The sequence below is a fragment of the Syzygium oleosum genome, unplaced genomic scaffold, assembly GCF_021117445.2.
Source record: "Syzygium oleosum isolate NSW1041296 unplaced genomic scaffold, Sole_v2.1 Sole_v2.10, whole genome shotgun sequence".
Lineage (NCBI taxonomy): Eukaryota > Viridiplantae > Streptophyta > Magnoliopsida > Myrtales > Myrtaceae > Syzygium > Syzygium oleosum.
In genome coordinates, this window is record NW_026607494.1 from 2,673,708 (window position 1) to 2,685,541 (window position 11,834).

An 11,834-nucleotide genomic window follows, 5' to 3' on the forward strand; every position below is an offset into this window, starting at 1 on the left:
AGAAAATATTTTCCTGATTAAAAGTGATTCGCTTATATTGCTTAAAAAATTGAATTGACTAAAATGTATTTTCATCATCAATGAAAATGCTTAGGGATAGATTGTTATTAATTATGAAAGAATTTTTTATCGACTAATTATTTTAAGCGACATGTACAAATATTTTTAGGTAACTTATGTACAGAAGTAAAGAGCACAACAGACGCTCGGAAGACACCCTGTTTAGATCTTTGAACTAATCTCGATCTATATTGGTCCCAGGAAAGTTAGATGAAGAAAAGGTGGAAAGCATGTTTCCTTTGACCCGCAGGCACCGGTCCTTTTCGTCCATATTGAAAGGTAGGTGAATACCTCCCCTTCATCCAATTGTAAGGAAGTTATCATAGTAGCTGCTAACTCTCGAGAGGAAGACATTGTGTGTTCGTTCTCGCCTCATAGCAAGCGACCAGAATCGATTTCCTCATCACTCGGCATGGCCGAGTCACTCCTTTTCAGCATCGCAGAGAGCGTGTTGGGGAAAATAGCGTCGCCGGCGCTCCAAGAAGCCGTGGCTATTTACAGCGTTGAAGATCAGATCCGCGAGCTTAGGGAGACGTTGACTGCCATTAAGTCCGTGGTGTCAGATGCTGAGGCACAGCAGGCGAAGAGCGACCGTCTGCAAGTGTGGTTAGATCGGCTTCAACATGTATTTTACGATGCGGAGGATGTGCTCGATGAACTCGAATGTGAAGTCTTGCGGAAGCAGGTTATAAGTCGCTATGGAGGCATCAAAGGGAAGGTACGCCGCTTCTTTTCCCTCTCGAATCCACTCATGTTCCGTGCGAAAATCAGTCATGAAATCAAGGAGATTCAGGAGAGGCTATCCAGAATTTCCACACAGAAAGATCAATTCGATCTTAATGTGCAGAGTGTTGACAATGGTGTGGCACATACTCGATCACAAGAGATGACTTACTCGTTCATAAACAAGTCAGATGTCGTCGGAAGAGATATTGATAAAAAAAAGATAATTGAGATGTTGATGCGGCCAGGTGACAAAAACCTCTCGGTGATTCCAATTGTTGGAATAGGAGGTTTGGGCAAGACGACCCTAGCTAAATTAGTTTACAACGACGATAGTGTGAAAGAACAATTTGAGTTGCGACTATGGGTAAGTGTGCCGAAGGACTTCGATTTAAAGAAAATCATTGAAGGAATTATTAAAGATGCAACTAGTCAAAGTTTGAGTAACCTTGACATTCAACAGTTGCAAACTCGTTTGCAAGAAACCATCAAAGTCAAAAAATATCTACTTGTCTTGGATGATGTATGGAGCAATGACCGCCGTAGATGGAAAGAATTGAGAGATTTGCTAAGCGTAGGGGCTAGTGAAAGCAAGATAATTGTGACAACACGTAGCTCGGAAGTCGCTTCTATAATGGGTACCCATCAAGCTCATAAGCTAGAAAGTCTTTCTCGTGAAGACTCTATGGTCTTATTCAAAAAATGGGCATTCGACGAAAAGGAAAAGGAACCTCGTCCCAAACTCATTGAGATTGGAAATGATATTGTTAAACAATCACAAGGACTGCCTCTACTTGTGATAATTTTGGGGAGTCTCCTTCGCACGAAGGACGAAGAAAAGTATTGGGCATATGTAAGAGATAGCAAAACATGGGGGTTGGTGGAAGTAGAAAAGGACATTCGACCGGTCCTTAAGCTTAGCTATGATGATTTACCATCCCACTTAAAACAATGTTTTCCTATCTTATCACTTTTGCCCAGAGGAGAAAAACTTGAGTCCGCGAGATTAACTTGGCTATGGATGGCTTTAGGTCTCATTAGTTCAACAAGGGAAAGACTAGCACCGGAAGACGTTGGTGTTGAATACGTGAAAGAGTTGTGGAGGAGATCCTTGATCCAAGATGTCGAGGAGTGGGACTCAGAGTTAGTATTTGAAGTGCACGATTTGGTCAATTCTCTTGCAACTAGTGTGGGACAAAATTATTGCTCTATTGTTGACTTGCATACTCTAGAGATTTCAGAAGGAGTTCGGTACATTTCGATCGCTACTGCTTCGTTAGAGGCAATCTCAAACTACGATGGAGTTTCACCTTTTCTGAGAAAGAAAACTTCAAAGAGGCTACGCGCAATTATATTTCAATACATAGTTGGTGATGGAGTTATTAGTAGAAAATTTGCTAGAACGTGCATATCCAAGTGTAAGCACTTACGGATTCTCGATTTGTCATATGGTAGCTTTGAGGAGCTACCAAGTTCCATATGCAACTTGAAGCAATTGAGATCGTTAGATCTCCAGGAGAATAAGCGGTTAAAGAAGCTTCCATATACCATTTGCGAGCTGCAGAGTTTATTATGTTTGGACCTGAGTGGTTGCTCGGAGCTAGGCAAGTTACCCAAAAATATGGAAAGGCTCGTCAATCTTAGATACCTATATTTAACAACAAAGCAGAAGAGTCTGCAAGAAAGCGGAATACAATATCTAGAAAACCTGCAGGAATTGGGACTCGACACATGTGAAAATCTCCAAGTTTTGTTTGAAGGTACTTGCCGACTGACTTGCCTTCGGAAGTTAGCAATTCGACATTGTGGGAGACTAACATCTCTGCCTTTTAAGGAATTAATCTCCCTAGAGTGGTTGACCATTATTAGTTGCCCGCTCATGTTGATCCCGGAGATAAAGTCCAGCTTTCCGTCACATCTTCGTGTACTGTCAATAACAAATTTCGAACAAGTGATGGAGCTGCTCCAGTGTCTCGATGAATCTGCCTGCATTTTGGAATCGTTTTGCATCTATGATTGCCCGAGCTTCACGGCTATACCCGAATGGCTGCCCAATCATACACGTCTTAGGGAAATTCGCTTGTTCCAATGTCCCAACTTATCATCAATGCCGCAACGAATCCGGTCCCTCACTGCCCTCAAAGAGTTACGCATAGAACAGTGTGGTGAACTAAGCAAAAGATGTGAGCCACTAACCGGCGAGGATTGGCACAAAATCGCTCACATTCCTCGAATTCAACTTGATTCGATTAAAATACAATGGACGGATGTTTAGGTACGCATCTATAATCATCTCCCTTCATTTCTTCTTCGCTCGTAGATATAATATAGCCGTATATTGAGATTCCTTTCTTATACTCTTTTTTAATCCCTACTCCCTCGTTGACAATGCATTATGCACATAATATTGACATCTTTAATTAACTCTATGCTAGGGAAATTTTTTAGACAAATCCCAATTTCTCTGTACCATCTGCCGTGTTGAAAGTAAAACTTGATTCCCTAATAATGGAATCTCGTTTTGCGCTTTTACTTTAGAAATTCGAATCTGATGCAACTTTTTGAAGCTTAAATTTTTATCTTTTGATGATTATTGTTGAAGAAGCTATGTTAAATTTTATTACTCAACCATGTTCACATCGTCATTGGTCGTTGAATATATTTTAATCAAATGAATCTGTTGCGAATGTCCTAAAAGCACTAGTTACGTTCACTGGCCGTATCAAAAAGAAATTGTGAAATATTTGGAAGTTTATTGAAGCAAATTCACTTACTAGAAAGCCACCTATATAAGAAACTTTACAACTCCTTTAATTGCAGAAATTTTTATAATTTTCATGTATCCTTTTATTAAAAGAAAAAGTAGAAGCAAGTTTAAAATTTTGAATCAAAAGTGACGGTTTTCTTTTGGAGTGCTACATGGAGTACGTACTTATATTCCACCAAGATTGTAAAATAGGTGGTCTTCCAAAACTCCATGTTTCATTTGGATTGAAAGCACGGACAACATTGAATCGTTATTTTGAGTCTATAGGTTTAATTCGAGAACAGTTTTTCTCAATTTAAGTTGACGATTGTTTTCAAAAAAATCAAATGGATTTTCACAACGACTTTTCATTCTCGATCAAATGGAAGTGGATATGAAAATTTAGGAAACTTTGAGGAACCAAATAAGGCCTTAAGTATTCAAAATGCATTTAGCCGGGCTTTACAAGTACTTTGGGGCACTTTTCAATCTCTTTTTCCTGATAAATAAACCATCTCATATTGACCCAATATCATTAGTATATAGTAAATTGAAAGCTTTGCAGGTTCTCATCCCAACTTGCCACATGTAGCAACTTTTACCCAATTTGAAATTGCCAAAATACAACCAATAAGAGGACATCAAATTTGAAAAGAATCTTACTATTAAAGAACTATTATTTCGAATTAAATACATGATATTAATATTCGTAATCCCAAAGACAATAAGCATTAATTCCTCAGTCGAATTACTATTTAATCAAAACATTGCAACGAGAAAAGGCAAGTATTTATATAGAAACAATTTATATTAAAGTAAATAATCCTATTTAAGTTTGATTAGAATTCATAACGTTGCCTTCAACATTGTAGTTATACTTAAAACTACACACTCAATTATATTTGTAAGACTAAGTAGGATTTGTAACTCAGATAATAAAATGAAATTAAAAATCACATACCCCAAATCCTGTTCCTGCATAGTATGCAAATGATTGCTAGTCTGAACAACGTTATCTGAAGGCTTTGGGACAACCTTTGTTGGCAAGACACTTGGCTTAATACCTATTGTAGGAGTGTCAAATATAGCCAATGAAATTTTATTCGAGTTTCAGAAAATTATGAAAAAAAAAATAGATGCGAATATCCTTGCTAACATTTACATATTGTGAAAGTTTCATATGTTTTGAATTAACAAAATGTCAAAGTTTATGCATCTTAAGATTTAGATTAGAGATTATATAAGAACTCTTCATTTTGATGTAACCTGTCACTAATAAATCAAGATTCATTACTTGAGTACCATTAGCACGTTGTTTAGAAAAAAAAAGTGTGGTCCCACCTGTTGATCGGATACATCTCCCTTTCATCATGATATTATTGTTTTTTTAAAATTGAGACACTCTCCTTTGAAGCAAAATTGCCACACAGAAAACTCTACATAGTTTTTTTTTGTTGAAAGAAATTTTACATCCATATAAAAGTTAACTTTGCTAATTAAGGGAAAATATCTCTGTAAATAGAATATCTAAGAATGACAATGTCACATGAAACCACAATCTCTGCCATAATACAATATTATAGATATTCCAAGCTCATTTCCCTTTTTTTTTTCCTTTGAGTGCAGATGAACTCCCATGATCTATTTGCCATGCCATGTGGAACTTCACAACGATCTGGACATGCACTCGGCTAATCCTTCGTCAATCTCTTTCATTTCCAGTGATGAAAACAATGGCTATTGATATTGTAGCTTTTACTTTCTTTCCCTGAATGAGTGTTGTTTTATATTATTCGCTTGTGTTTGTATTGCAAATTTCTCTATTGAGTAAATGCCCGATTCGTATTGTGTGAGACCAACTGAAGCATTGGCTCTATTTGAATTTCCTTAGAACGATATCTTTCATTCACGGACACACCATCAAATCTATATTTGGTAAATAAGTGTCAGTTATTCAATCTTTTTATAAGTTGTTCCAGTAAAAGAGTTTCCTAGGAATAATGCATTTAAAAACCATATTTTTTTTTGTTTTTAATTTGTTTAAACTCACTCCTACATAGGATGATTATGTTCTTCTTTTCGTTTTGCTCCTAAGAGTGGACTCATTAATGTAAATGCACAAAGGCTAATTACATGAAAAAAAAAATTATATCTGCTGAAAGCCTTTGTCAGTTTTACTCTCAAGCACTTTTAGTTGAACTCATAATTGTATATGCTATATAGTTCCTCATAAGTTCAGCACCGCCATGGTCGATTTCATAATAACACTAGCGCTCAGAACTGCCCAGATTGGACATCCTGAAGATGAAGATGAGGTCGAGGGGCCGCAATCCATAGATTTAGCCAAATCGGTATCCTAGTTTTTAGCTTCAAAGCGATAAAATAAAAGGATAACTGTGAACCAATGATTGACTCGCACCATATTAAAACCTTAATGTTCAGTTCATTGCTTATAAAGCAAAACAATTATTTTAGTCAGGATGGTTTTTAGTATAGCCATTACGATCGCCTGCCAGAGATGAGACGACATTGGCATTCGTCGTCTGCAATTCATGAAGCTCTCTTGAGACTCCCTACTTAATGTTTTTATCCAATGGCAAGGAAAGATAATGGCCAAATTGATGCTTTTCATAATCACGAAGAGTGGCCTGAGCCAACCCTCGGACGGCATACCCTCCAACAATTTGGACTGGATGTTTAGGCAAAACCGTGCTTGCCAAGCCGTGCACAACGACGAAAAGGTCCGAGAACAATTTGATTTCAGAATATGGGTTTGCATTTCATATGATTTCGATCTAAAGAAAACTCTCGAAAAAGTCTCGAGAGATTCTATCAGTCGAGGCTTGACCAGAATTCCAGTTGCTATTAAATATCCAACACATCGAGCAATTATAGACCCATCTGTGATACTTAGAAAACGATAAGAAATTTTTCCTCAGTGCTTGACGATCTATAGGACGACGATCGTGCTCATAATTGTTTGGAATGCCTGTCATTTCGTCGAGAAATGTAACGGAGTTTTTCTTGCTCTGAAATCTCTTGGGGGGGCTTACTTCATGAACAATCAACAATGACGGGCATTGATAAGAGACGATAGCAATGTGTGAGAATCATCAGCGGAGGACGAAATGACATCCTTCCTACGCTCGAACTTAGTTACGACGATATGCCACACCACATGAAACGTGGTTTCGCGTCATTTTTTTCCTTTGTTTCCCGAAAGATTACCGGCACGCCATCTATCTATCGAGTGATCTGTTGAGCGCATGCGGACTGATAAGTCTGTCGAATGGAAAGCGAGCGCCGGAAGAAGTTGGCGGAGATCATGTCGTAAAGAAGTAAAGGAGTTTGGCGAGGCTTATATGCGCGATCCAGCGCACAATCTTTGCTTTATCAGTGGCACAGAGTGAGAGTATCTGACGGTAAATTCGAACATTGAAGCCTCGTCTAGTTCAATGGACAATGAATATATGAATGGATTTCCATTCCAAGCATTCACATTCCATGAAACAGTCTTTTATTTTTTCCTATTGTTTGGATGAAAATGTTCTAACATTAGGATTTTCTTTACCACCCCGAACCAAGGGCACATAGATCTGCCACGTCGCCACCCGCAACATCACCGCCATGTAGCCCCATCATTGCGCCTCCATCCACCTTCGACACCAGCCTCTCGCCCTCTCGCGAGCCGCGGCCATGAAGGTTGGGACCTCCTTCAATTCGCTTCGATGGAGGTCGCCGGCCTCCATAGACCACAGATCCGGTTGTTGCGAGCCCGGCGACCTCCATGACCATGGTGTTGTGGCTCGACGACTCCATAGTCTCCGTGACCCCCATGGCCATGCTCGACTTTCAGAGTGACAAAGAGAGTCACTTGTAGCAATGCTCGGTCGTGCCAAGAGGAAAAGCAATGACGATTAGGGGTGTGCAACTTGGACCGCCCAAACCGGGAACCGCCCGGACCGGACCAGACTGGCGGGTTCAGTTCGGTTCCCGGAAGTGTCGGTCCGGTTCCCGGTTCCAAAAAGTGGAACCGGTGTCCGGGCGGTCCGGTTTCCGGTTCCAAGGTGGGAACCGGACCGCCTGGATCGGGCCAACCAAAATATATATATATATATATATATATATATATATATATATATATAATCAATCAAAGTCGGATTTTTTGCTTGGGGACGTGTTCTCTAGCTTGGGCTTGCCAATGTGAATTATGTGAGCGCATGCTCAACAAAACCATGGCCCAAAGGCCCCAAACCACCAAGACCTGTCCTAGCAGAATGAAGATCTCGCTAGTAGCTTCCCCTGCCTTCATTGCTTTCTATCTTCTAAAGAGAGACATTTCTTAGAAAACCCTAAAAGGAATTACTTTTCTCCTTCCCTCACGCTCGCGGCTTGCCTGTCTGCCGTTTCTCTTCCCTTGCGCTCGCATTTCCCTTCGCTCGCTCTGGCCTTGCCCTTCCATCCCGGTTTTTGCCTCACGCGGTCATGCCTCTCGCCTCTGCCTTCACGCCTCTCGCCCGTCTGGCCTCTCGCCCTTGTGGCCTCTCGCCTCACGCTTCGCTTTTCGCTCTTCACTTTTTCCATGACTCGATTCTTAGAAGTTTCTCTTGGCTCTCGCATCAACTCAGTCTTTACTCTTGAGTAAGTTTTTCTCGTCTTTGCATTGCTGAGATTTCATGCTCTTTCCTTGTTAATCTCCTTCGCTGCTTCTATTACAATGATTTCAAAGCAAATGATTGTGATGGTGATATGATTCTGGAAATTCATATTTGCGGATGAGTTGGATGGTGTTGCCAAGAGGGGAAATGCAGGATTAGATCCTTTGGGTGGGTGACGAAGAAAATTGTTCAACGGTAACGATGTTAGTATGAATTTGGGGTATCCACCAAGTTTATATCCTTGAATTGTGTATGAGCTTTCAGAAATTGAATTGCTACTGATTTTGGTTCTTTGCATCAATTTTTTGGTTGGGGAATTTCTACATTAACCGGTTCCATTGGACCACCATCGGTCCGGTCCGGTTCCCGGTCCTAGAAATTGAGAACCGGTCCTCCCGGTCCGGTTCCCGGTTCCATCAAGAACCGGACCGGACCGGGAACCGATCACCCCTAATGACGATGGTGGCGACAGTCACGGTGACAGCCGTGGTGGCGGCCTCGACGGCGACCGTGGCAATGGCAAGGAGCACGGTGTAGATCTGTTTGTTTTATTTTTATGATTTTTAGTATTTCTTCTGCTAACATTTTTCAGATCTGTTCTTCTAATTTGTTATTTTTTTTAGTTATTAAAATAAATGTTAGATTTTTTGGTTAAAAAAACATAAGTAGTTGCTGAATCCTAGATGTGCTAAGTAATCCAATTCTGCAATTCTTTTAAAGGATTCTATTCCATGAGATATCCAAATACAAATTTTGAGTTCTTTCTGAACACTAAAATATTATATGGTTTTTCTATTAAACTGAGAATGTTTTTTTTTGTGTGGAAATTAAACTAAGAATGTTAATTCAATTTGTTTGGAAACGAAATAGAACTCAAGAAATTAGGAATGTCTCATCGTGAATCCGGTTCGAACAATGCAGGGTGTTAAAATCTGTTTAAGATTTTTGAATGGAACCGTGTCCAACTAAATATATTAACGCGCACACTGTCTAAGGCTTCCTTTCGGCACTTACCTCATCCCGTGAAGTCGACGTTCGGAACCTCAAGTCCGTGCCATTAACAAATCCTATTAAGCTCACTTTTCAGTTATGCGAAAACTGGATATATTAATTTAATTGTTCCGTCTTACTTAGGGTGTGTTTGTTTTGGTGAAAGTATTTTTTCCAGAAAGTATTTTCCAGACTTTCATCCATTTGATTCTCCAAAAATGATTTAGTCAACAGAAAATACTTTCCGGTCAACACAAATATCATGTTTAATTCTAGGAAAGTGAATTCTCTAATCTAAAAAGGAGAAAACACTTTCCCGAACTGCTCATCTTGAATTTGTTAATATTGTTTATTTTATTTTATTTTCTTTTCTTTTTCTTTTCTTTCTAAGAAAGAAAACATTCATGTATTTTCTTTTCTTAATAAAAATAATTTTAAAATAACATAAATTTGAAATAATTCAAAAAATACAAAAAATTTTGATCATTTTTACCGTCAGATTTTCCTCACCACACAACTGAAAATACTTTCCAAATCTTTTTTTAGGTTTTAGTCAAACACCGAAAAATGAACTCATTTTCCTGAAAAATGATTTCCTGGAAAGTATTTTCCAGAAACGGTCCATTTTCCGCAAAACAAACGCATCCCTAAATTCCATGGTAACGCCGCACACATCTACCTCTTTACTTGCTGCCATTCGCTGCAATTCTATGGCAATATATACGCCAAAATCTATGAAATTCATAGGAAATTTTATATCATGACCTATTGGCTTAGACTATTGCAAAATCTTTTTTTTTTCTTCTCCATCTTAATCTAAATTCTTGCATCCACTAGGTGCAATTACATAGAAGTATGTAGATTAAAAAAATTTCCCAAAATTTTGTCATTGGTACTTTACGGAGTAACATTCTAGTTTGGCATCGACCTTTGCCCCGACTTTGAAAGTGGAAAAGACCTATGCTATGCGATGGGTGTTGGAGTTGCTGTTACTTATGGGTTGTTTTAATAATGTTTAGTTAAGAGTATTTTTGGTATATTATTTTGTGTAAAACTTTCAACTTTTAAGATATACAAGATTCAAAAACAAATTATTTCTCGGACATGTTTTATGGTTTTTCTATCAAACATACACAATCGATTTAACTTGATTCGGAAACGAAAGAGAACTCGAAAGAAAGAAAGAAAAATCTTATTGTGAATTCGGTTCGAACAATGTTGGGCATATGGATAATCCAAAATGAAACGAGATTCCCCGTCAATTCATCCAATTGAACAATATCCCGATTAAAAAAAGATTTCTTAAGCTTTCGAATCGAAAGTATGTCCAACTAGACATATTAAAAAGCACATAATCTCGGGCTTTCTTTTGGCACATACGTCATATGCGGAGTTGGTGATCGGAAGCTTGAGTCCATGCCTCCATTAACAAATCCAATTAAACTTACTTTTCACTTAAAAACTCAAATCAATTTATCATAAGCCAATTAGATATATTCATTGTTACATATCACATCGACTCTCCGACGTGGGAACACTTTCATCAAACCTGCCCGACACATGTACATGTACCTCATTGTTCCCTACTATTTGCCGCTATTTTTACGCAACATATAAGTTAATGTTTATGAAATTCAAGCGTACGTTTATACAATGACCAATCGGCTTAGAAAATCTTTGTTTAATTGGCTCGATAGTTAGCCTGGCTCAAAAAAAAAAAAAAAGGAAAAGAAGGTCCTGACCAAAATTACTCGGTTCAGTCCGAACCGGTTCAGGCTTTATCCCATAATTTTTTTGTTTTTAAATTGTTTTTCAAAAATATTGTTTATTAGCAAATTTCAAACTCTAGCACACAACAATCAAATAACTAAAACAAATTAACTTGAAATTCGTAAATTCCATCAAACGAATTGAAATTTCACACGTCTTAACTTTGGCACAAGATAATTTTTTATGACTCGTCTGAAGTTTGATGGTTAATTTATTATTGTCTATAACATCATTCATGTCCACAAATCATAAGTGACTCATCTTTAAATTTTTAATATTAATTTTTCCTTATTTTAGATATAATGTCAAAAACATTTTCGGCCAGGCCGGGTTAATTCGGGCCGGAGCATCTTAACTTGATCAGCGATTTAGGGCCTTCCAGGCCTATTTGCACAAATAGGCCTGGAAATCAGAAAATGGACCGTCTAAAGACCTTATGGGGTTATTTTTATTTATGAGTTGCTTTAATAATATTATGATGTGATTCTATATTATTTATGTAAACTCACAATGTGATTTTCCAACTTTTTTTAGCAATGTGTGAGTCAAAATGTGATCATGTCTTGAAAATATTGTAAGATTTTTCTGTTGAACTAACAACGACAATCGAATTCGATTTGGAAACGAAAGGATCCTCAAAATAAGAGATATTTAGCTGTGAGTCGGGTTCGAACAATGCAAAAAAAAAAATGAGTAAAAGTGTGTATGAGTAATGCATTGATGCACACGATATCTCAGGCTTCCCTTTCGACTCATACTGCATCTTTGCCGTCCGGAAGCTTGAATCTGTGCTCATTAACAAATCCAATTAAGCTTGCTTTTCACTTGAGGAACTTAAACCAACAAATACGAGTCCGCTTGATATATTAATATTCTATATCACATTA

General features: G+C 38.2%; 1 protein-coding gene across 1 annotated transcript; it reads left to right on the forward strand.

Annotated features, from left to right (window-relative positions):
* The first annotated feature begins 307 nt into the window (after positions 1–307).
* Positions 308–5,388, forward strand: LOC115668569 (putative disease resistance protein RGA3). Its single transcript, XM_056315389.1, has 2 exons — positions 308–3,058; positions 5,156–5,388. The coding sequence occupies exon 1, from the start codon at positions 473–475 to the stop codon at positions 3,056–3,058; it is 2,586 nt and encodes an 861-aa protein (XP_056171364.1). The 5' UTR covers positions 308–472; the 3' UTR covers positions 5,156–5,388.
* The last annotated feature ends 6,446 nt before the right edge of the window (positions 5,389–11,834 follow it).